This window comes from Leptodactylus fuscus, chromosome 3 (genome assembly GCF_031893055.1).
Source record: "Leptodactylus fuscus isolate aLepFus1 chromosome 3, aLepFus1.hap2, whole genome shotgun sequence".
Taxonomy (NCBI): domain Eukaryota; kingdom Metazoa; phylum Chordata; class Amphibia; order Anura; family Leptodactylidae; genus Leptodactylus; species Leptodactylus fuscus.
The window spans coordinates 93339493-93366236 of NC_134267.1; the positions used below are offsets into that span (position 1 = coordinate 93339493).

At 41.0% G+C, this 26744-nt stretch overlaps 1 protein-coding gene across 3 annotated transcripts in view; it reads left to right on the forward strand.

The window, feature by feature from the left end:
- NCOA7 (nuclear receptor coactivator 7) overlaps positions 1 to 26744 on the forward strand; it is a 103271-nt gene that overhangs the window by 19129 nt on the left and 57398 nt on the right. For 2 of the 3 annotated variants that reach the window (XM_075267974.1, XM_075267976.1), the window contains exons 2-3: positions 4180 to 4316; positions 24849 to 25054. In XM_075267974.1, coding sequence (XP_075124075.1) covers positions 4267 to 4316; positions 24849 to 25054 — 256 coding nt within the window. In that variant the 5' untranslated portion in view covers positions 4180 to 4266. The remainder of the gene's footprint in view (positions 1 to 4179; positions 4317 to 24848; positions 25055 to 26744) is intronic. The other variant, XM_075267975.1, reaches the window with a different exon arrangement.

The following is a 26744-nucleotide window of genomic DNA, read 5'->3' on the forward strand; positions in this document are numbered from 1 at the left end:
TGGAATTTTGGTAGGGGTTTTTTGTGTGTGATCCTAAGTTCTGTTTTTTCCTATCCCTTGCTTAAGTTCAGTTATTCTGTGTTTCACGTTTATTCTCTTCCTATGCTTTTGTGTACTCACGTTCACCGTTAGTCCAAGTCTGGACATCCATGGGGGGCTCGTTCTGTATCTGCCTCTCCTTCGTAAACGTGAAGCTAGACAGGGGCTCTATTTCCCTTTGCAGGTTAGCTACTTCTCCGGCTGTGCTCGTGCCCATTCAGGCAAGTTAGTCGGGCCCACGGCTACTTCTAGTTGTGCGAGGCAGGGTGTAGGAGGATCCACACTAGAAGTCCAAACTGCTCATACTTATTATTGTTTGTTTTTATATATGTTTTTCCTGTACCGTACTGAGAAGTTATCAGTCCGGGGCCAGTCCGTGGTCAGGGATCCCCAAACCATAACAGGATGGCACCTGCACTTCAGAGTGCAAGGAAAACAAATGCAAGGCTTACTACCAGAAGACAACTCCCCAAGGTTACCACGCAGGACCAGGAGCAGCTGGCTGTATATGGAACTGCTTAAGCTTTTTCTGTTTGATTGAGATGAACCCTACCAATCAGGAATGAATATGAAAATTTACGTTGTTGTTATCTCTCTTACTTTCTCTGCTACTATTTAACCCCCGGTGGTCTTAAATAAAGTGCGTCAGCACACATTCCTCCACTAAGAGAAGAGTTAATACCAACCTCTGCGCCTGGTGTCAATTACCTGATCGCTAACCCTTAGCTCATATCAATTAGGACAACAACAGTTACCCGGGATAATTGGTCAATTAGTCATAAACGCGACTCTGACCTTGTCACACTGACTTATTCTTGCATTCACCATTTACTTAGGCTGCAAATTTAACTTAAATTGCACCCCAACACAGTTCACTCACTCCAAATACACCGAGCCACCACCATTGATTTGCCAGCTCACCGGAAACCGCACTAATGTATACGGGCATCTCTCCAACAGTCAGACACAAACAAACCTTAATAAGGTAATGGATTTATAAAGAAACAGAAAGTAACCTTAAATTTAACAATGTAATACCCAAAGGTTTCAGTGGTATATATACAAGAAAAGATGACAAAATAACACAACTGTCAGGAGTGTCAATTCAGCTGCTGCTTCTTTAAGGTTGCCATAATTACCTGGCAAAGCTTTTGTGTTGTATATTGCCATTAGCAGCTGAAGAGTCCTATATAAGGCTATTCCTTTCTGATATAGGTGCAGATTAATTATTTTGCTTCCTAGTTTGTGTCTCTATGTCTTGTCTGGGTATACCTGTTTATTTACTGACCTCTGGCTTGCTCCCTGGATTCCCTATTTGCCTTCTGATTCTGCCCTCGACATGCCTGTTTTGATTTGTGACCCTTGGCTTCTTTCCCGGATACTCTCGTCTCCTGATTTTGTATATTACGTTCTCTCCTGGTTTTGACTTGTGCTTGTATGACTTCTTATCTCTTCACGTCACTGTGTAAGTTTTAGTGGACTTTGTGTTGGTTTATGCAGCAGTGCATTTATTATTGGTACATCTTTCTGTTTGGTGACAATTCAAATTCCCAGATTCAGCACAAGTCCAACTGGCCTTGCAGTAAGGTGTGGTGAAGGTGTCTGGGGTCTGTCGTGGCTCATAGAGGTGTACTAGTTTTAAATAGCTGTATCTACTGCTCTCAGTTATTGGCCAATCTTATGCTATTGCTTTTATTGTGGCCTTGCATCTAACCATATCAACAACATTGCAAACAGCCTTTAAATAAATAGGACAAAAACAGAATAATACACTGACTACCAATAAGGACACTCATACAAATAAAGATATCTGTGGTCGCGATCTTCATCACACCTTCCGCCGTTAAATAGGAAACAGCATTGGCATTAGTTTCATGCAAGGTGCCACAAAGTGCAGAGTTGTCCGATTTCGAGAAAGGGGTAATTGTGGGGTACCACAGAAATGGTTGATCCTTAAGGGACATAGCAAGCGAACTGAATTACCCAAAATCGACAATGGCCTATGTGATTACGAAGTGGAAGGTGAACGGTGATTGTCGGAATGTGCCCCGAGTTAGCAGACCCCTGAAACTGGGAGACAGAGACCGACGAGTGCTGGCCAGAGAAACCGCACCCAACCAATGGCTCACATACACCAGGAGTTTCAACAGGCATCTGGAAGTATTGTGTCGATCAATACCATCTGTAAGGAATAGAGATGAGCGAGTACTGTTCGGATCAGCCGATCCGAACAGCACGCTCCATAGAAGTGAATGGATGCACCTGGTACTTCCGCTTTGACGGCGGCCGGCCGCTTAACCCCCCGCGTGCCAGCTACGTCCATTCATTTCTATGCGAGCGTGCTGTTCGGATCGGCTGATCCGAACAGTACTCGCTCATCTCTAGTAAGGAAGCATCTGCTGGATTCTACCAACTATTCAATATGAATAGATGTTGTTTTTCTATTCTACCACAGGTGTCCAAATACTTATTGGTAGAAAGTGTACTTAAATCTTTAGTTCCAGGAGCTTGGAAAATCTTCTATAGTGAAATTGACACACCCTTCTTACCTGGCGTCCACAGATGTGACATCAGTTCTAATATCTCATAGTTTCTTAAGGCTAGTGTTTAAGCACACCTCCCTGCTAGGGTGCCCCCCTCCTCTTACTTCTTGAGGTGAGGGGTTGAACAACTTATCTTTATCTGGGAAAGAGGAATCCCTTTCATAACTTGAAGAGTTTTATGTCTAATGCCAGCTCTGGAGGTCAGCACAGGGGCACTCCGCTTCCTCTCTCAGGGTCACTACACCCCTTACACTATCTGCCCAATCAAAACACACACATTAATACATAAGCTTAATTATATATATATATATATATATATATATATATATATATATATGGAACTGTATTTATATTTTAGTTTTCAAGCAAATTTGTCAGTTTTATTCCCCATTTCTCCTAAATTCTATGCTATTCCCACCAAACACGAACATAAAAAAAATGGCTATATTTAGTTTCAGATTACCCATAGGTCTAATCTACTGTAGCTATTGAGAAGTCATATTAATATGGCATATATAGAAGACCCGAGTGAAGAAGCAATTTATACCAAATGTAAAATGCTGCATTGTTCCTTGAGAAATATCAGTACTTCTTTTTAGTTGATCCGCTGAGCTCCTGTCATTAGAAATGTACCAGTAACTGCTTATATATTACATTACTTTGATGGTAAGCACTAATAAAGTATCTTCCCAAATGATGCTTTTACTGCATGATAAGCATTCTAATGTAGTTACAAAGTTTTTAGCTAGGTCCATAAACCCTATGTACTATGCCTCCTTCTGTTTTGGGTTATGTAAACAGTACCAGTGTGGCAATAAAACTGAACTAGGCATGGCATAAACATTTTATTATAGCAGCGAGAGAACATAAGGAGCCTTTATCTTCCATCGCTCTGAACATGAGCATGCACTGGCTATCCATATTCTTTAGAAATAGTAATATGAAAAAGAGGTATTGGAGCAGTGTAACTACATCCAATGTACATTCATTGATAGAAAAAAATAACAAATCCAGATGGAAATGTTGGATTGCAACAAAAGTTGGGATATTTCAGACACGTAGAGACTGAGTCTTTCCGCAATCTATAAAAATGATCTCATAAGCTACTTTTGGGTAGTGTATCTCCTAGTGAGAGATTGTCGAATGATAGACATACCTTTATGTTGCATTTAAAGACATTTAAAAAGTGGTGTAACCATAACGATGAATCTTCTTCCCTCCCAACCCATAAAGGTTTTTTTCTACAAATAAAGTTAGAATGCTGGTGCATGTTGCTTAGTAAGTCCACCCCATTGCGCCACTTAGAGTGTGCAGTACATTATGGAATATAATGTTTCATGAACAGCTTCTTCAGGCAGAAATTGTGAAATAAATGTCATAGTCTGGTCTTAGCCTGATGACATATCATAGACTATGTAAGGCAATAATTCTCCCTATTGTTTGCAGTGGTTATGTTTTCCTTTTGGCACGTTGCGTATGCCATGTGATCAGTTTTATGTCACTGGGTTTATTGCTCCTTCTGTCAGGAGATGTAGTTGATGTCTGATTACTTGGAAAGCAGGTTGTCTATTAAATTCACTTCTTTGTGTTGTTAAAGCAGGAAGAACAGTAGTGGAAATGAATCGGTGAAAAGAAAATAATCTCCTGACGCTGGAACTTGCCTTGGCTGCTCAGAGTATTCAACATGGACAGCAAGGAGGAAAAGAAGGAAAGAAGATCAGGCTACTTTGCAAGGTTGGTTCCTTTATTGCTCTCGGTGCTATTAGATTATAGGTACAGATTAGATTTTTCCTGTAGAATCTACTGGTGAGGATGTGCCTTACATAAGTTACAGGTATCATAAATATTTTTATGTTACATATGTATATAATGCAGACATTTCCATTTTTATATAGATACAATGTTTTCTTATTTCACAATAACTGTATAATAGAGAAAGCTTATACTTAAGGTAAGTTCTATAATGCACCACCTATTTTGGTTTGAGGGCCATATTGTCAGAATGCACAACTTATAAGTGTCGCAGTAAAATTTGTCATTCCATGTTAATTCCAATTGCAGTTAATGGGAATTACTGAAACAACTGAGTGTGTTGGAAACCTCCTGGCCTGAAGTTGAGGGCTGCTCTTTCTAAGCCACCTTTCTACCTCTTCTTGCCCTGTTTGTGAGGGTTCACAAAATGACATTGCAGGCTGTGTGTGGATTACATATTGTGTTATCATGTATTGTTATTATTATATTATCAGTGATTCCCAACAGGGGTGCTGTGGCACCCAGGGATGCCTTGGAAACCTGCCAGGGGGCAGTAGTATGTTGGCTGGGTGAATGGCTGCATGCCTTCACGTAATGTTATCTGTATTCTTAGGACATTTTTTTGTCTTTTATAAATTTTTTTGCTATGGATGCCCTAAGGAGATTTAAATACCAGGGCAGCCCTGAGTATGAAAAGCTTGGGAAACACTGATATTTTTAACATGTCTTAGACTGCGCAAGCACCAGCAACATCCTCCGACATATCTGTTATTTCCTGTAAGTCCAAGGAGAACATTTTCAGTTCTACAGCTGTATCTTAGATATTTCTGATTCTGAAGGCCTTGAGAGAAATTTTTATACACATTTGTGAATCCATTAAACGGGGTTATCCACCTTTCAGATGGCTTGACTTTAGGATGGATCATCAGTTTAAAATCTATAGGGGGTATTACTGGACCCCAACAGACTAGCTATTCTGGGTCAGAAGAACTCCAGGTAATGTTTACATCTTGAGAGCTTTGCTGCTTACTTGCTGTACAATGTAAAGCGGAGGTTTAGGTACTGCAGCGCTGTCCTAGACTTTAGTAGCCCCTTGTATTAATACAACGTGTGCTTTATAATTTAGGTCTACAGTTTCTTGAAATGTTGACGTTTTAATAAACTATATGGTCCTCTTTCGACACTAAGACATCTGGTGCATCTAACTCCCCATCAGATCTTTTCACTTCAGGTTTGATGGATGTGTGGAGTTACCAACATCTGAATGAAATGGTATATACTTTTTTTTTCACACCCCCATGAAATGTACTTGCGTGATTTGCATGTTTTTTACTGACTAGTCTCTCTTTGATAAAGTTCTGTTATCTTGTATAGGATGTGGTTGGACCATACCCCCATCACTAATACTACCTTTACGCAATGTAATAAATCTCCCTCCCCTTGGTAAATTAAACTTTTTATTCTAAACTCCCATAAATATTATTCCGCCCACAAATTACTTCTGAAGGAATTTTTTAATGATACTCCAGGTATCTCCCCTCCACCCAATGATGGCAAACCTTTTGAGCTCAGAGTGCCAAATTTGTAAAAATTTAAATCTAGCTTAACTCACATGCTGCGTTATAAGCTTTTATGGTTCCACACAGTATCTGATCCCTTTCTATGGCCCACAAACAGTGTGTTATCTGTTCCCCCCTCCCACAACATATGATCCTATGCACCAGTTCTGGCTACTATAGGCAACTCTGAAGAGCGCCAGGAAGCTGTATGTAGCATCCCAGCATTCTTCAGCATCGTGACATAAGTGTAGTGCTGCCTAGAGGAAGAAATGAAGGTTGACCAAGACAGTAGCATGGACAGGTGAGTGAAAATTATTGGCAGCTGCTTATTGCAATAACACAATAAGTATCTGCCGATTTAAAAAAAATGCCCCCCTCCCTTCCCCAGTTTACTTCATGAGGTACCGCCTGAGGCCATCGCCATCATGGAGTGTGCGCCCCTGCAGCTGCCACTTGGTTCAGGCGATGAGTGTCACCAAAATGTCTTGGAGTGTCACCTTTGAGCTAGTAAATGCTTTCAATTGTCACATGATATTCTCCATCTCACTTATTTAACAAAGCACCAGGTTTGTCCCCATAGAGCGAAAATTAGTTATAGCATCTGCTTCACCAATTAGACCTCTATGTGTATAATGCATAATGTATACCACCATGGAATTAATGGTGCTATATAAATAAATAAGAATAATAATATAGCTTTGCGTAGGGTTAAAGCTAATTATTATTAGGCTGAGAACCCACAGTGTGGAAACTAAGCTTTTTTTTATTTATTTTTTTGCCAAAGCCAGGAGTGGTTTAAGCAGAAGGTACAAATATAAGAACTTCCTATATATTTCTGAATCCTTATTTAGCCATTCTTGGCTTTGGCTCAAAAAAACCACAGCAAAATCTGCCACAAAAAAAGCTGTTTCCGCAACGTGGGGCCTCAACCATAACAGTATCAATCGGGCTGGTGCCCTATAGCCATTTCAGCTAAAACATCAGGCCTTCAAAAAAAATACCCCTTTTGTACTCAAAGCTTGATGAGTTTATTATGTCCCCTCAAAATACAGTCAGTTCTAAAGCCAACTTCATTTTATAACCTTAAAGAGAACCGTTCCAAGGCAATCGGTGTTGTTAGTTTTGATGCCTGATATGCTATTTAGGCTCTGCCCTTTCAGGTGGGTAGTGTCAGGTAGAAGCAGGCAGGGTTGTGATTCTGAGGTCTGACAGTGCCTGCCTATGGATTGGAGCTCTGGGTCGTAACCCCATGCCTGCTCCTGCCCACCTAACAGCACGGAAGCTAAATATCATATCAGGTGCCAACAGAGGAAAACTCTGCGTTTTTTTGGCAGCAACACACTACATGGGGCCTTAGGTGTAAACATACTCAGTGGCTGACTTCTATTAGGGCATTTTAGAAACAGAATTTGTATGTACCAATACCATTCCCAATGATTATCTAGACTTGGACTATTCACTGGTTATAATGCTTTTTTTTTTTTTTTACTCTCTTTGTTTTGCATTTCAAATTTGCTAATACATAAGAGATAGGATAATAAAAATACTAGTGGCTGTTGTCACCAAACAGAATCTTATAAACGTTCTTATCTTTGTATTCAATTTGCAGTGTCAATATCTATGGCAACTGTGCTGTCATTGGGTTAGCATTAGCAGCTGCACGTGCATTCATATTAATATCATTGCCCTTGTGAAGGACTTGCTGACAAATGAGTGGAAAAGCAACTGCCATTGTAATTACATTAGATAAAAGTCCTAAAACAGTCAGAACCTGAGATATATTACTGGAGTGGAAAGGGATTTTCAACAAGCACAACTTATATACGACTATAATGTCAGAGCTACAGCCACCTATTCAGCCTCTGCCTTCTTATAAAAAGTCTCCATATATCAGTCTGCCTCGGTAGACACTGTGGTGGCAGCTCTGGTGGAAGCCAAGAACATAAGACGTTCTCCCTAATCTTCCATAAAGGGAGACCATCGATATCTTCCCCACTTTTTATCCAGTGACATTCCTACCCTCATCATGGGTGACTTTAACATCCCTATTGCCCCCCCTCACTCCCCGGCTGCCTCACAGTTTCTCTCATTAACCACTTCTCTTGGTCTCTCACAATGTTCTTCTTCCGCCACACATATAGACGGTAACACGATTGATCTAGTCTTCCATCGACTCCTCACAGTCTCTAAATTTTCTAACTCTTCTCTGCCGCTTTCTGACCACAATCTTCTATCTCTCACCATCAGTGCTCTCTCCCCTTCACAAGACGCCCCTACCCATCACACATATAGGAACTTGCGTGCTATTGACACCCAGCACCTCTCAGATACTCTACAGTCCTCCCTGTCCCCCATCTCTTCAATCTCCTGTCCCAATCTGGCCACCAGTCACTATAATGATACCCTCAAAAATGCATTGGATGAGGTTGCTCCCCCCTCCACTCGTAAAGTCCCACATAGGAGGCATCATCCCTGGCACACGCCACAGACACGATTTCTTCAGCGCTGCTCTAGGTGTGCCGAACGTCTATGGAGAAAATCACGCTCACCTGCAGATTTCCTCCACTTCAAGTTTATGCTTAAAACATATAGCTCTGCCCTTTACCTTGCCAAACAAGACTATTTCACCGCCCTCATCTCTTCTCTCTCCAGCAACCCTAAAAGGCTTTTTGAAACCTTTCACTCCTTACTCACACCCAAGGTGCAGACGCCATTCACAGACCTTAGTGCTGATGACCTGGCCATGTATTTCCATGATAAAATTGATAAGATCCGTCAGGAAATTACTGCCCAAGCCCCAGGTGGCATTGACTCCCACACCTACGATAGTACTGATCCCCTCACCAGCCGCACTTTAGACTGTCCATTCTCATCTTTTGAACCTGTCACAGAAGAGGAAGTTTCCCAGCTACTTTCTTCATCTCGCCCCACAACCTGCAGTAGTGACCCCTTCCCCTCACACCTTCTCCAATCTCTGTCCCCTGCTGTCACTACTTACCTTACTAAAATATTTAACCTCTCTCTCTCTTCTGGAATCTTCCCATCCTCCTTCAAGCATGCTGTTATAATCCCGCTACTGAAAAAACCCTCCCTGGACCCATCCTGTGCTGCTATCGACCCGTCTCTAACCTCCCCTTCATCTCTAAACTTTTGGAACGCCTGGTTTATTCTCGGTTAATCCGTTATCTCTCTGCTAACTCTCTGCTTGACCCCTTACAATCTGGTTTCCGCGCTCTGCACTCTACTGAAACAGCTCTCACAAAAGTCTCTAATGATCTACTAAAGGCTAAATCCAATGGTGACTTCTCTCTTCTTATTCTTCTGGACCTCTCTGCAGCTTTTGACACTGTTGACCATCAACTTCTCCTCACTATGCTCCGCTCAGTTGGCCTCAATGACACTGCGCTCTCCTGGTTCTCCTCTTATCTCTCAGGCCGCACTTTCAGTGTATCATTTGCGGGCTCTGTTTCCTCTCCTCTTTCCCTTGCTGTTGGGGTTCCTCAGGGCTCGGTCCTCGGCCCCCTGCTCTTTTCTCTCTACACAGCCCCCATTGGACAAACCATCGCCAGATTTGGCTTCAGGTACCATCTTTATGCTGATGACACCCAATTATACACATCTTCCCGTGACATCACCCCTGCACTCATTCAGAACACCAGTGACTGTCTCTCTGCTGTCTCTAATATCATGTCCTCGCTCTATCTGAAACTAAATCTCTCTAAGACTGAACTACTACTGTTTCCACCATCTAACAGATCTGTCCCTGATATATCCATTGCAGTCTCAGGCCTTACTATAACTCCTAGGCAGCATGCCCGCTGCCTTGGGGTCATATTTGACGCAGACCTTTCCTTCACCCCTCATATTGAATCACTCGCACGTTCATGTCACCTCCACCTCAAAAACATCTCCAGAATACGCCCTTTCCTTACCAGAGATACACTAAAGACACTTATTGTCTCTCTGATTCATTCTCGCCTTGACTACTGTAAACCCTTACTAATCGGTCTTCCCCTCACTAAACTCTCTCCTCTACAATCTATTCTGAATGCAGCGGCCAGGCTCATCTATCAGGCTAGACGCTACAGCGATGCCTCCGGTCTGTGCCAGTCGCTACATTGGCTGCCTATTCATTATAGAATAAAATATAAAGTTATTACTCTCATCCACAAGGCTCTCCATAATGCCGCACCTCCCTACATTTCTTCCCTCATCTCTGTCTACCGCCCAACCCGTGCTCTCCGCTCATTCAATGACCTAACACTTACATCCTCTATTATCAGAACCTCCCATGCTCGTATACAAGACTTCTCCCGAGCTGCACCACTTCTCTGGAATGCTCTACCCCGGACAATCAGATTAACTCCCAACTTCTACAGTTTCAAACGCAAACTAAAGACGCATCTTTTCAGACAAGCCTATCACAATTCCTAATGCACAAAATTGTCTGAACACTGTATAAGCAATGCCGCCCCTGCTACCTCTTGTGTCACCCTCTCTACCTCATAGATTGTAAGCTCTTTTGAGCAGGGCCCTCAGTCCCATTGTGTGAAATGACGTTCTTTGTTATGTATGTCTGTATCTGAACCCTATAAATTGTACAGCGCTGCGGAATATGTTGGCGTTATATAAATAAAATGTATTATTATTATTATTATTATTATCTTCTGGTTGGGAATGTTGGAAGTCCCTTCTTGAGTGGCATGCTGCACTTTTTCATGGTTTATATAATTATGGGCCCCAAAAAAACAGATAAAAACCATTATAGCCATAATAGTAATTATGAGATTATTACCCTATACCATTTATGGCTTCAAGCAGTTATAAGCCAGAGGTTTGTGACTATTGAACCTCGTCCCGCCGCAAGCATTTTTCATTTTTGACTCCCCGCCTTCGAACCCCATAACATTTTTATTTTTATGTTCACAGAGCCATATGAGGGTTTAATGTTTGTGGGACAAATCCTGCTTCATAAGGTCCCATTTAAAATTCTGTATGATGTACTGGAAATCTGGGAAAAAAAATCTAAATGGGGTGGAATTGGAGAAAAACTGCTTTTGTGCAACTTTTTTTAGGGGCTTTGTTTTTACAGCGTACATTGTGCAGCCAAAATGATATATCTGTATTCTATGCCTCAGTATGATTCCAGGGATACCAAATTTCTTGGAGTCACCATATTTTGACATCTGTAACCTTTTACATTTCCATTTATGGTGATGCACAAAGCATAATTTTTTGCAGGGTTGGATGTACTTTTTACAATATGGGGAATGTCTATTGGTTTTTATCCAAATGTTTATGAGCTGAAACAATGAATAAACTGCTCTTTTAATTTTTTTTCCCACTATTGTGTTCACCATATGGGAATAATATTTTTATAAGTTTGAAGACTGGGCATTTTTGGACACAGTGATACCTAAAGTGTATGTGTTTCACACATTCCTAATGTGTTGTATGCATTTATTTTTATTTTTATGTGTGTTCTAGGGAGGGGGTGGCAGGATGATTTGAAATTTTTATTTATTTATTTATTCTTTTTTACTGTAATTATTCGACTGCCTAGGGGGTCTTGATCACTAATGCAATACATTACAATGCTAATAGAGCAGCCTTTACTACAAATGAATACCAGACAAGCCTGGAATCCTTCAATAGACTCCTGACTTTTATTCCCAGGGTCATTGAACCTCCCCAAAATTGCAGCGCCCATGCACCATCGGAAAATGGCACCTTGGTCAGCTTTTACCGAGGCTCCAGGGGCCTTTAAGCATGTTGCTCCTGATCAGCCTGACATCGGCGATACTATTAGAGGGCGATATTACATGAAGTGATTAAACGCTATTTGCGCTGATATTTAGCTGATATTTACCACGAGTGGTATTGTTAAACTGCTCCTGGCACTTTCCATAAAGGTGAGATTATCAAATTTATCATTGTTCATGCTAGCTTTTTGATATAGCTGGTAACTGAAATCAACACCAGCTACGAGATGTGATTGATAGGTTTTAGTCTATGGATAGTTACCTTGCACAGGATTTTTCACTACCTTCTCAAAACCATATGTGTTACAGCATTTAATAGATGCTGCACCACTGTTTCCAGCACAGATGGATTTTTTCTCTGATTCCCATAATTTCCAAGCAATTAGTGCAGTTAATTTTGGTTCCTGATATGCTAATTAGACTCTCTTCTGCCAAGTGTTTGATGTAAGAAGTAGACAAGGGTGTGTGATTCAGAGCTGACACTGGTTGTCTCTGATATGACAGTGTCAGAACTCACAATCACACCCCTTGCCTGCCCCTGCGTGTGATCACACACACACACACACACACACACACACACACACACACACACACACACACACACACACACACATACAGTATATATATATATATATATATATATATATATATATATACACACACACACATAAATATTATATACACACATGGACAAAATTGTTGTTACCCCTCGTTTAATGAAAGAAAAACCCACAATGGTCACAGAAATAACTTGAATCTGACAAAAGTAATAAATACAAATTCTATGAAAATGAACAAATGAAAGTCAGACATTGCTTTTCGCTTCAAATAATAATAATTTTTTAAATAATAAAACTGATGAAACAAGCCTGGACAGAAATGATGGTTCCCTTAACTCAATATTTGGTTGCACAACCGTTTGAGGCAATTGCTGCAATCAAACGATTCTTGTAACTGTCAATGAGACTTCTGCATCTCTCAACAGGTATTTTGGCCCACTCCTCATGAGCAAACTGCTCCACTTGTCTCGGGTTTGAAGGGGGCCTTTTCCGGGCTCAATAGGATTTAGGTCAGGGCTCATAGAAGGCCACTTCAGAATAGTTCAATGTTTTCCTCTTAGCCATTCTTGGGGGTTTTTAGCTGTAAGTTTTAGGTCATTATCCTGTGGCTATTTTTAAACTGATAGATTAAAGGCTAAATTTTAAAGACATCCAAGTGCTGTGGATCCTTCTATCTACTCGGAGACATGTCATAAAGTTTGCAGTGTACGTGCATGGTTCGAGGAGCACCAGGATGAGTTTACCATACTCCCTTGGCCAGCAAATTCCCCGGACTTGAACCCAATCGAGAATCTGTGGGACCACCTCAATCGGGTTGTTTGCGCCATGGATGCTCAACCGCGTAACCTAGCGCAGCTGGCCACAGCACTGGAGCTGGCATGGCTCAACATCCCAGTGAACATCATCACAACATCCCCTCTCTCCCTGCACGTCTCGCTGCGGTCCGCTCTGCGCTTTGGATTTTGACAGGTGGTCACATTAATGTGACTGAACCGTGTGTGTGTGTGTGTGTGTGTATATATATATACAGTATCTATTTATATTATAAAAATGAATTCTTGTATATATTTTTTTTAAGTTTTATTGTATTTGCTTATGGTGTGTGATTGAGGTCTTGAACCTATATAACATTTGACTCTCGCAGTGCCCCTGATCAATTTGTTTGTTTTTCTTATTTTTAAAGTCTATTCACATGTTCAAAACATATGGCCCCTATAAATCTTTTAAAATGGATAGATTTTAAGTATAAAAACACCAAAATGATCAGGAGCGCAGCACCAAACAAATTAGTGTTTTGTACTTTGCAACTGATCCTCATTAACAGTGAGGTTTTTCTCCTACCAAACTTAAATAGTATTTTTTCTTTCCCTGCATAATGTATTGATATATAGAGATATAGATGTACAATACAGTATATTGCATTTTTAAAAAATATTTTTCAAATAATGTACTGTACTGGATTATAGATCTCTATACCAATATATTATGCATGGAAAGATAAACACCAATGAAGTTTTGTTAACGAAAAATCTCCCACTGTGAATATAAGAGTCAGCAGAGAGGCTGCCTTTTGTACCTAATCATTTGAGCTCAAAACCCCAATCAGACTAATGAAAAATTAAATCAAATAATAATTTTGAATAGATAAGGGATCATAAGGCAACTTTGCCATTAACATTCATTGCACTGAGGTGAAGTCAAAGTGCAGGAAATACTAATGAACCGCCTGGCCGAGTAAAAGTAAACATTGATCAGGTGAAGGGATCTGAAAGTTGGATGAGTTAACATTTGTGCTCTTGCCTCCTCTATCTGTGGAATGCAGGCTGCAGTGTGTTACATTGTTACCAGTTGTAATGGAGCAATTTTGCCAATCAGTATATATATAGGCATTCTCTTGGTTAACCATAGTGAATCTCCACTAAAACATTTCACATATTATTCATTCACGTGACTTGACCTTGTCTTAGTGAGCTTAGTAAAGTAAAGCCTAGATCACCCACACTTGTCATGTTTATATTTCCACCCATTTTCTGGATATCATTTTTATTTTCTGTGGGATAAAGTAAACTTCCTTGAGGTGTATAATCAACCTGTTTCTTGTTTCCATGTGGCGTGTTCTTATCGAGGTACAGAGTGTTCATTATTTCCATTATTTTGGGAACACATTGTCTTATTATGCTTACACCTGAAAATACGATGAGCTGCCAGTAAAATATTACAATTCCTATTTTTGTAATGCCCAGATACACAACACAAGACATTAAAACATTAAAAGTGTAAGAGTGCTTTTCCACACACCCATTGTGTTTAAAACGCCTGGCACCAGCTACCGTCCCACGGAGAGGTAGCGTATTATGACAACACACTGGATGTGTGCAGTAAATATGACCTCATTAAACTGCCTTTTGTCTGGTTCAACTCTTTCAACAAAAGGGGAATAGAAAAAGGCGATCTTTTCTAGTGAACACTGAATTCCTCAAAATCAGAAACTTGAATGATTTTTTCCCGCAATTAATTCTAGGGGATAATAACTCCATTTCATTATAAGGGCCCCTTCACACGGCTGATACGCTGGCTGCTTTAGAACATGTAAACGTTCCGTAGCAGCGGCGTCTAAAGCAGATCGCATTGTTTTCTATGGGAGCCGGCAGACGCGCGCTCGCCATAGAAATGAATGGGCTGCTTTTTCCCATAGAAAACAATGGGAACTGCTTTAGACGCCGCTGCTACGGAACGTTTACACATTCTAAAGCAGCCAGCGTATCAGCCGTGCGAAGGGGCCCTAATTGATATAATAAACTTATGGATGCCATATTTCAGTGGCAGATTAAGGGCTTTGGCTGTTCCCTAAACTCCATCCACACTACCCCACTGTCACACCACGTCTAGAGTTAAAGAGGACCTTTCATCAGATTGGGCACAGGCAGTTCTATATACTGCTGGAAAGCTTTCCCGATCTGTGCCCTGGGTAAAGCGCTATCGGTCCCGGTACCGTAGCGCTTTACAGTCAGAAGGGCGTTCCTGACACTCTGTCAGGAACGTCCTTCTCCACAGCAGCGCCTATTGCGCTGTACTGAGTGAGCGGGGAGGAACTGGTGATCAACAATTGTTTGCTTATTGGTTGGCTGATCGGCTGTGCGATTATATAGGGCTTTTATCAGGAAAGAGCATTCTTGTGAACGCTTGAAAATTGTCCTGGTTATTGCGCCATCTAATAAGACTAGACCAGTGATTTCCAAAGTGGTCCATGGGAGACTTGACGGGACCATTGTTAGATCTAATCTTCACATTTTTTGACGAGTTTTGGGAATATGGTAGAAATGTAGCAACAGGGGGTCCACCAAAACCAGTAAAATTTTGAAAGTGGTCTACGAGAAAAAAAAGTTTGGAAACCTCTGCACTAGACAGTATAAAACTATGCCAGATTAATCACAGTGGTTCAGGCTGGATGATAAATCTGGCACATCTTTAGACTAATTTATACTCCTGAGTTTACATCAAAAAATGGGTCTTAGGCTGAAGCTACATGATGTGGAAAATATGTGCTTTTTTTTGTTGCAGATTTTGATAATGTGTTTTTTTTTTTTTTTGTCTGTTTAGACAAAGTCAGGAGTGGGTTTAGCAGGAGGAAGACGTATAAGTGCTTCCTTTGTATTTGCCATTACTTTTGTAACCACTCTTGACTTTGGCTCAAAATACCGCAATACCATCCGAAGCTATGCCGTTTTCAGATTTAACCATGACCCCGGACAGATTAGGCACAAAAAGTGTCAGTTTTTTGGTGCAAATTATGCCAGAATTCTGGTCATTTTCATTAGACAATACGCCTGTCCTAAGATTCTAGTTTCCCTGTGTTTTTATGCTCTTGATCTAACCTCTAGTAGAATAGTATTGTGTTGATAAAAGGCATAATTATTTCCAGATTAGTTATTACCTGTTTTGGCATTCATCTGGGCAGCTAGATTCAGAATTAACTGGTTGGCACAATACAGTTTGTGATTTCAGTGATCTTAAAAACGTTAGTGCTCTAATACAGTGAAACTTCTTCAGAAGACTACTCCTTTGAGAAGACCCCCTTCCAAAGGCTGATTTTTTCAGTGACTGGTCTTCTCCCTATGATAGTTTCCACTCTGTAATGGAATGGACCACTCCCATATACAACTAAATACCACTTTTGAGCACATTTTTCCATGATAACTTCTTTGAAAAGACTTAGGGAAAAAATGGAAAGGGGAATTACAGTATGTCGGGGATCTAGGAATGCGAGAGGAACCATGCTAGGAGCCAGGAAGAAGCTGAGTAAGCATGCTGAGGACACTACCACCAGGGTGTGCTGTATCAGATGCTCGTCCTGTCATTCCTCAGCATTGTGCACAACTTGCAGCATGCCTAGAGGTGGCAGCAGAGGCCGGCCTGAACAGTAGCATGGATTGGTGAGTAAATTATCAGCCACTATCTATTGCAATAATAAGTAGTGGCCAATTAAAAAATGAATACTGCCCCCAATTTATGTAATGAGGTGCTGCTATCATCTCAGGTCGCTTTGTTGCAGATGAAGCCCTGGGCCACACTGCACAAAATACAAGGCCTTTTGTTTGACACGTGGTGTAAAGCAAATCCCCATTCAGTGCTGATAGTGTGAGCTGCAAGTTATGTCCTTTGTACCTTTACACCTAATAATCATTGCTTTCTACAGACTCAAGCATCAGCACAGTGTTGCCAATGACAATAATCAGGTATTTTTATTGTCTATTCAATAAAATTTAATTTGAGGACTGTATTTTATAGTGTTGAATATGCAATTCTATTTTATTAAATTTTCCTCTGGTCAACATTTCACATGTTTATACTATAGTTACAGTTTAACCAGCTTTCTTTTCATCTACATGAAAAACTACACTACCAGTATACTGTTTGTGGCCTGACTTGGTATGCTTATGTGGGGTGCAGCTCGCTTGTTCTTGAACAGTGAATGAGAATAATACCAGTATACTGTGATCTGTTCTGCAACCTTAGACTAGGGGGTTTTGCATTTGCAGTTGCACTCTACAATAAATTACAGTAGGTTTTAGGATTTTCAAGGCTGGTACTATAAGGATCAGTCCTCTGTAGCAGTTTTAGGGGGTAAGTTCCCTCCAAGCACTAGTGTCAAACGTTGTAACTAGAAAGCAATATATTTAGAAAGAGGCTTCAATTTACATAAGCTACCAGTATAGATAGGATCCTTGAGATGAACCAACCCCTTTAATATTGCATTGGCATGTAATAATTCTGAAGCTTTGAAAATTCAGTATATAATTGCAGTATAATATTGCATTTTACATGATCTGGTAGGCAGGGCTAAAGAGAGGCAACTGGAAACAGATTTGCTTAGTATTAGTAGATTAGTTTGATACATTTTTATTTGGGAATTATTCCGCAACAATTTAGATTGGTTGATAAATCAGGCTCTTTCTGATCCTGTTAATGAATATAATGGTATTTTAATGTGTTAATTTCAGTTCCTGAAGTTGATGTAATGAAAACAGGAAAATGGGTAGGCATGAGGATTTGAGTGCACCTGGGCCAAACTCTTGGCTACACGACTGGGTTGCAACCACTATTTGTGGGCTGCTGCCAGTTTGCAGCAACCAAATGTAGTCTGATAAAGGACAGCTGGTGAACAAATAACACTCAAGACTTATTGATGAGCTCATTGATAAGCGAGGCTAGCCCGTCTGGTCTTATACCATAGAAGAGATACTGTACTGCTAGAAAAGTTAATGATGCCTATGACAGAAAGATGTCAGAACATTCAGTGCATAACAGGCTGAATAGCCACAGATTGGACCGAATAGTCATATTACCCCCTGTCCCACATCAAAAATTCCTACATTACGAACATGAACATCAGAACTGAGCCATTGAAGGAATGGAAAAAAGTGGCTTGATCTGAGGAATCACATTTTTTTAAGCATTATACAGATGGCTGTGTGTCACACCTGGATGCATTTTGGGAAAAAAAGACAAGCTGTTAGGGTAAGTTCACACAGAGTTTTTTGGTCAGGGTTTTGGCATTATCAAAACGGGACCGGAAAACGTGTGAGACGTTTTCTGAGGTGTTTTTTGCCATTTGAAGCGTTTCATGAAGCGTTTTTTGAGGCGTTTTTCGAGGAGTTTCCTGATCCGTTTCCTCTTGGGATGTGGTCATGAATTATATTTTTTTAAAAAAATGGTGTTTCCTGTTAAGGTTTTTACCAAAAATGCTTCAGGTTCCGCTTCAGGTTTTTGACCAAAAAACCGCGATCAGGAAAAATCAGCTCACATTGACTTGCATTGAAGCCATGAGCCGGAAAACGCTCACGGCTTCAAAAAGAATGGACATCTCGCTTCTTTTTTGGCGCTAGTAGAAAAAACCGCTAGCAGAAAAGACTCAGAAGCATTTTGTATACTTTGAATCGTGAGGCGTTTTTTGGTTCAGGGTTTGGAGGCGGATTTCTGCCAAAACCCTGATCAAAAAACTTTGTGTGAACTTAGCCTTAGAGGCACTGACATATATGACATACAGATTTTTTTCTTCATTGTGTGGATGGGAATAGCCAGAATCCCATCCACTTGGCAGATAGTGTAATATGTATACTTGCAACATGGGGCCCTGACCTAAAGCTATTTTTAAAAATAGGTGATAGACATCCATTTAACATATACACGCATATTACAGTACCTGGTGAATGAGATTCTAGCCAATGTCATCCACACATTGCAGAAAAATATGCACAGAGGAAATGCTGCGATTTCCAAAACTATAATGGAAACTCGTAACTATGAAAACACTGAAAGTCCTCAGATAAAACCTCTGCAGACTTTCTGTGAAAGGTCTGCAGGAAGAAATGTACATTGTGATCCCTACATGGGGCTCACAATCTACATAAAAAAAAAAACTATAAAAGTGCAAGTCCAACACAAGATGAGTCCAGCACTACTAGATTGGAAGCCAGAAGAGAGCTGTTTATATATTCATCTGCATATGTGGAATATAAATACAGAAGAGCATACAATATTCTCAGGATGATAAAAGAAGCATAGTAGTATTAATAATTTATTATAGGATACAAAAGGCTTTGTAATTGCTTTTGTTTAGTATTCAGGCATAATAAGCATTATCAGATTTCTCTGCCATTGTGTTCACTACTTAGCCCACAGGATATACAATGAAAGGGGACACAGCGATATGTGTGGTTGTCTTTACAGAAAAACCATTCCACTGCTTTTATTTACTGTGTCCAATTTTTTCAGTTATATTCCATCTTTCTGCCCATTTTCACCAGTTATTTTTATCTGTTACTTAAAACATGCCTCCAGTTATAAACAGTTTTGCATAAATAAATAGTAACTTTGCAATAACCTTTATTACTTTTTACATGCAAGTTTTTGAAGAGGGGAGGGGGAGGAGGAGACTGCTGGAAAAGACACACAAATAATTGCTGCTGCTATACTCTGCTACTCTGTCAGCGAGAGAGAGCTCTTTTGATATTGTCTTCCAGAAATTACCTTATAATTTCACAGAATGAGGATTTAAATCAAATTACAGAGTTCCCCTTCCCTCTCCATAGAATTTGTGTGTGTGTGTGTGTGTGTGTGTGAGAGCTGGATACGGAAACTTATCTTTATGTAACTAAACAGTCTCATTGCCGATAAGGGGAGAAGGAAACATATGTCTTTAATAAGATATATTACAGAGGTTCTTATATTTACCTGTACTATTCATTTATGCAAAGTTGTTTATAATTGGAGGTATGTTTTAAGTGTTATTGTTTTTTTTTTTTTGGGGGGGGGGGTTACAACGTATGTCAGGTCTTTAAACATGGAGGCTGCTCAGCTGCAGAGTGGCCCCGCCATAGCTACCAGGTCTTCACTGTATTATACAGTGGAGACACAAAGTCAATTCCCCTTCCTCCTCTCCCCGCCCCCAAGGTAAAAGAATGTCAAAGCCATCCCCTGTCCAGTTTTCCCGTGGTTTAGGAGGGAAACCCTGGGGTGGACAGCAGCGGTAGTGTGAACACCCTCTAAGTCATTGCATGCCAGTGGTATCATTCATGTGACCTTTCTGATATCATGTTTTGGCTTCTATTATAATAGCATGTCTACTTTTCTTTCTTTTACATATTTATTTATTATGCTTACTTGTATAGCTCCATCATATTCCGCAGTGTTTTACAGACATTGACAGTCACTATCCCATATATATTCAATGTTTATAAGGCTAAGGCCCCACATTGCAGAAACGCAGTCTTTATGGTAGCTGTGGACACCGCAGGAAATACCGCTATGTTTTACAATACCAGCAAAGTATACCAGCATAGACTTCAATGGGACAGTGCAGCAGTACCAAAACCCACAGTTACAGGTTGCATAGCTAGGGGGCAGTGTGGCTCCGTTTTTTTTTTTTTTTAATTATCCTTCTGTAGTGTTGAATGCCCTATGTAGGTATTGTTAACTGAAAATTCTAAAAAAAAAAAGTAGATTGCAAAAAAGAAAAAAATGACGTTTTATTGTTGAACCGTACAGCTATATAACGGTTATTAACATCGTTCATTTAAATAGAGCCGAACTAGTGTGTCTCCAGATTGGAAAAATGTAGAAGGAACATACAACCTTTTCCATAAAGGCCTGCTATTTAGACAAAAGAGGTAATTCAGAATAGCTTCATAATAGCAGAACTAATTTAGTTAAAACTGCTCATGGCTGCAGGCACTTGGTGACAGGCGTGTATTGTATGGCTTCAGAAGTCAAGTATCAGCGCACTCAGTGTTTGAGCTTGGAAGCGGTAATGGAACGCTCTCATACTTACATACAGTGATCATGTTATGCCCAATTCCTGTTTTATTCATACATCTACCACTAATCTTCATTTTTATAAAAAGCACTTTACAATTCATAAAGGTGCATTCATAAAAGAAATGAAATATTACAGAGAAGTAATTTAAACAATTGAAGAGTGAGGGTCCTGTTAGCAAGAGCTTACAATCTTTGAGGAGTTAGGGGTAACATAAGAGGCAAAAGTGCTTGTACAATGGGTCATCCATGTTTTATATGTGGATGCAAAGAGATAAAGTGCGGTCAAAGGGGTTTTCAGGATGGTGATATTGGTGACCTATCCCAAGAGTACTCAACTACTTTTAATAAACGCCCATTGACTGGAGTCCACCATCAAGCAATGATCCAAATTGAACAGCAGCTGAACACGTCCAATATTTACAGTATTTTTTGGACAGAAAGACACGTCTAACAATAAAACGCACAAGAAAAATTAGGAAAAATATTTTTTAATGTAGCATTATACTATTGCTGGGGTACTACCGTAAGTAGCATTATACTGTGGGTAGGGGCACTAAGGAGCTTTATACAGTGAATGGGGGCACTAAGCAGCATTATACTGTGGGTGGCAGCACTAAGGAGAATTATACTGTACTTGGGGGCACTGAGGAGCTTTATATTGTGCTTGGTGTCATACTAAGGAGCATTATACGGTGGGAGGGGGCACTAAGGAGCCTTATATTGTCAGGGGCCTAATACCCCATTATTGTGCCTCCTCACAATATGCTCCTTTGTACCCCCCATAGTATAATTGACTATTAGTGCTCCACAGGTAATTAGCATTAATAGTGGCTAGCAGAAACATTCATCTCCCGCCTGATTTCCCCAAGCCCTGATCCCTTACACTAAGCAGTGACAAGGAGTCTATGCTGCCTGCGCAACGTGTGAGGGCAGCAGGAATGATTACCAATCCCTGCTGCCGCTAGCACAAAGGATCCAGGATTGGGAACAGCAGCAGGAGATGAAGGTTTCAGGTCCAGACAGCTGTGGGCCATAGTCTGGGTTCGGGCTGTGTTCCATTAGTTGAGTATCCCTAATCTATCCTATAATGTATCAGTATATATAACACCTAACCCCCTATAATTAGCTGTATTAAGACATATGTTATGACCTTTTCATTGAATATCAGACACTACACTGTCCGTTGTATAAAGGCTGTGCCTGCTGCTGTAGTTAAAGGGATTCTATCATTAAAATCACATTTTTTGTTGATCACACGTAGGAATAGCCTGAAGAAAGGCTATTGTTCTCCTACCTGTAGATGTTTTCTCCGGGCCACCATTTGGTAGAAATCCCAGTTTTCGTCTGTATGCCAATGAGTTCTCTCGCAACACTTGAGGCAGGCCCCAGCGCTCAAACAGCACTGGGGGCGTCCCCAATGCTGCGAGAAAAATCTCCAGGGCCGCCTCCATCTTCTTCAGGAACGGCCTCTCTGTGTGTCTTCTTCCGGAGCTGGGTTCAAACCTCTAGGCCTCAGGCAGAGCCGACTGGGCATGCCCACAGGCCACAAGAAAAATGGCCGCTTACACAGTAAATAAGCGGCCATTTTCTTGTGGCCTGTGGGCATGCGCAGTCGGCTCTGCCCGACACCTAGAAGTTTGTCAAGTTAAAATCAAAACTGTCTGAGTCATGTAGTCCCCATGGACCACACATGGCTGAATTTACATGACATTTATGACACATTTCAGAATACAGTTCAGTATAAACTCCCCATGCATAACGAAGCTTGCCAGTAATCTTTATTAGGCATATATTTCTTCTGTATATTACATTTCTTAAAGAGAGTATACGACTTCCCCCAAGCATATTCAACTGCCAAAACCATGTTACAACAGAGAACGCTGCAGTGATAAACACCATATCTCTGATTTTTATGGCACTTTTGTGGATTTGAAGAATAACAATTTTGAAGGTTCATGCAAATGAGGCAGTTGGTGCACTGGGGGTGGACCTTCATCCCAGGGAGGACTGATCTTGTCACTCAAGTAGGGTGGGTGATGTTATAGCAGTGGGTGGATCAACTCTCACTGCACATGGTGGCACAGACAGGAGATGATTGGGGTCTGAGGAGTAATAGCATTAAACCAGTGAGCTGAAAACCCACCCTTTAGGCTCGTTCACACGGGGCAAGAGGGGGCGGATTCTGAGCTGAATCCACCTCAGAATCTGCCCCCTCAGTATAGAGCTCTATGTAGACCGCTAGCTTCCTATTTACCGTGAGCAGTATGTTCTGGCTCACGGTAAAAAGAAGAGAGCTGCCCTTTCTTCAGGCGGATTCCACGGCTGAGTCAGCCCCGGCGTCCGCCTTGCGACAGCACTCTCCGGACTAGGCCCATTCATTTGGGCCTACTCTGGAGCGGGAAGCCGTGACTGTCGGCCCAAACTTTTTCATAGGACTGTATATATATGTATGTATGTGTGTATGTTCTTTATCACGGTAACACAGTGGAGGCAGTTGAATATGCTTGAGAAGATGGTAGACTTCCTTCTTTTTTTCAGTGAGAGTCCTTGCAGACATTTGCTAATTAAACAAAAGCTCCTTGTAGCCCATCCCCACCCTGGCTAATAGAGGAGGGTAATGAATGTTTTTCTATGGCTCTGTTTATTCTACCCTCCTAATGCGTCTATTTATAATGGAAGCCATGATGCTGGATTTGGTCAGTTGTCCTACAGATCCAAATGGACACTGACAGAACCCATTGACAAATGATATCAGAGTTTCAATATTTTTGGCTAGTAGAATACTGCTATTGATGATGTCCAAGTAAGATAAGATAAGATAAGATAATCCTTTAATAGTCCCACATTGGGGAAATTTCAGCGTGTTACAGCAGCATTGTAATATAGATACAGGATAATACAGAGTAATATATTACAGACGTAGACACAGATAAGCTGAGAAGAGAAGATATACTAGGAGTCCATGGCAGCTAAGGAAAAACAGAAGAGAAAGAGGAAGACTTCATGGTCATCCTCATAATCATTAGTTCTCTGTGCGGAGTGATCTTCGTTTGGTCTGATGTAGATTATACAGCCTGGTCGCGGTTGGAAGGAAGGACCTGCGATAGCGCTCCTTCTCACACTTGGGGTGAAGCAGACGGTCGCTTAAAGTGCTGCCAAGTCCCATCAGGGTCCCATACATGGGGTGGGATTTGTTCTCCCGCATGGAGGTCACCACAGACAGTATCCTTCTGTCACCCACCACCTGTACTGGGTCCAAGGGGCTCCCCAGGACAGAGCTGGCCCTCCTGATCAGCCTGTCAAGTCTATTTCTGTCCCTGGTTGATATACTGCTTCCCCAGCAGGCCACACCGAAAAAGATGGCTGAGGCAACCACAGAGTTGAAGAAGGCCCTAAGAAGTGTCCCCCGGACTCCGAAGGCCCTCAGCCTCCTGAGCAGGTAGAGTCTGCTGTGGCCCTTTCTGTGCAGCGCCTCCAGGTGATCAGCCCAGTCTAGTTTATTATTGAGGAGCACGCCCAGGTACTTATAGGTCCTGACTATCTCAATACATGTTCCTTGGATCTCCACCGGGGTCGGAGCACCTCTCCGTTTACTAAAGTCCACCACCATCTCCTTGGTCTTCCCAGCATTAATCCTGAGCTGGTTCTGCTGGCACCATTCAACAAAATCCCGGTTTAAGTCTCTGTATTCCCTATCGTCGCCATCAGTGATAAGGCCGACTATAGCAGAGTATATTTCTTGCTATCTACAATGGTTGTACTGTATAGTGCATTTTTATGTTAGTAACAATGTACTTTTTCTTTGATCTTGTTTAGGTTGAAAAAGCGAAAATCCACAAAACAAAATCAAGACCTTGCATCTAGTAATTCGCATGCTGACCCTCCACCTAGCAAAGATGGTAGTTTGAAGGTCATCCTACAACAAGTTCCTGAGAAAGCTCTGAGTCTTGATGAAGATAAGAAAAAGAAAAAAAGTCAAGGGAAGCAACTTCGTCGTAGTGAGAATAAAAGACATAGCACAGGTATGAAAGCTCATTGAGACACATCTCTCTTTCTTACACTTAAAGGGGTTGTCTGGCCTCAAATAGATTTTTCATACTGAGACCTAACCACCAGATAGGTCATCAGTATGTGTGCTTTTGTAGTCTGACTCAGGCAGCCTCTCTTTGCTGGAACCTGCTGGTGGACAGGACATAAGGGCAGCATCGCTCCTATTAAAGCTGCTCTTAGTACTTGAATAAGAGAGGTGTTCCCTTCTGGTACCTGGAGACTGCCAGAACAGCTGATACTAGGGTTTGGGTTTTCGTCGGCCTCTTTCATATGACACAAAAGACAAATTAGTACGTTTTATAATATTTGAAATATAACGTTATGAAGTGACCCTTCCCTACCCTTATTTTCTCTAAACAGTTACATTCAGTGAGAGGCAGAAACAGCTCTCAATGAAGAAGCAAGGGAAAGAATAAAGAAGTGATCTAAAAATTGTTAATGAAGTATATTAAAATATATATATATATATACAGTCCTATGAAAAAGTTTGGGCACCCCTATTAATCTTAATCATTTTTAGTTCTAAATATTTTGGTGTTTGCAACAGCCATTTCAGTTTGATATATCTAATAACTGATGGACACAGTAATATTTCAGGATTGAAATGAGGTTTATTGTACTAACAGAAAATGCGCAATATGCATTAAACCAAAATTTGACCGGTGCAAAAATATGGGCACCTCAACAGAAAAGTGACATTAATATTTAGTACATCCTCCTTTTGCAAAGATAACAGCCTCTAGTCGCTTCCTGTAGCTTTTAATCAGTTCCTGGATCCTGGATGAAGGTATTTTGGACCATTTCTTTCTACAAAACAATTCAAGTTCAGTTAAGTTTGATGGTCGCTGAACATGGACAGCCCGCTCTCAAATGATCTGAAAACAAAGATTGTTCAACATAGTTGTTCAGGGGAAGGATACAAAACGTTGTCTCAGAGATTTAACCTGTCAGTTTCCACTGTGAGGAACATAGTAAGGAAATGGAAGACCACAGGGACAGTTCTTGTTAAGCCCAGAAGTGGCAGGCCAAGAAAAATATCAGAAAGGCAGAGAAGAAGAATGGTGAGAACAGTCAAGGACAATCCACAGACCACCTCCAAAGAGCTGCAGCATCATCTTGCTGCAGATGGTGTCACTGTGCATCGGTCAACTATACAGCGCACTTTGCACAAATAGAAGCTGTATGGGAGAGTGATGAGAAAGAAGCCGTTTCTGCACGTACGCCACAAATAGAGTTGCCTGAGGTATGAAAAAGCACATTTGGACAAGGCAGCTTCATTTTGGAAACAAAAATTGAGTTGTTTGGTTATAAAAAAAAGGCGTTATGCATGGCGTCCAAAAAGAAACAGCATTCCAAGAAAAACACATGCTACCCACTGTAAAATTTGGTGGAGGTTCCATCATGCTTTGGGGCTGTGTGGCCAATGCCGGCATCGGGAATCTTGTTAAAGTTGAGGGTCGCATGGATTCCACTCAGTATCAGCAGATTCTTGAGAATAATGTTCAAGAATCAGTGACGAAGTTGAAGTTACGCCGGGGATGGATATTTCAGCAAGACAATGATCCAAAACACCGCTCCAAATCCTCAGGCATTCATGCAGAGGAACAATTACAATGTTCTGGAATGGCCATCCCAGTCCCCAGACCTGAATATCATTGAACA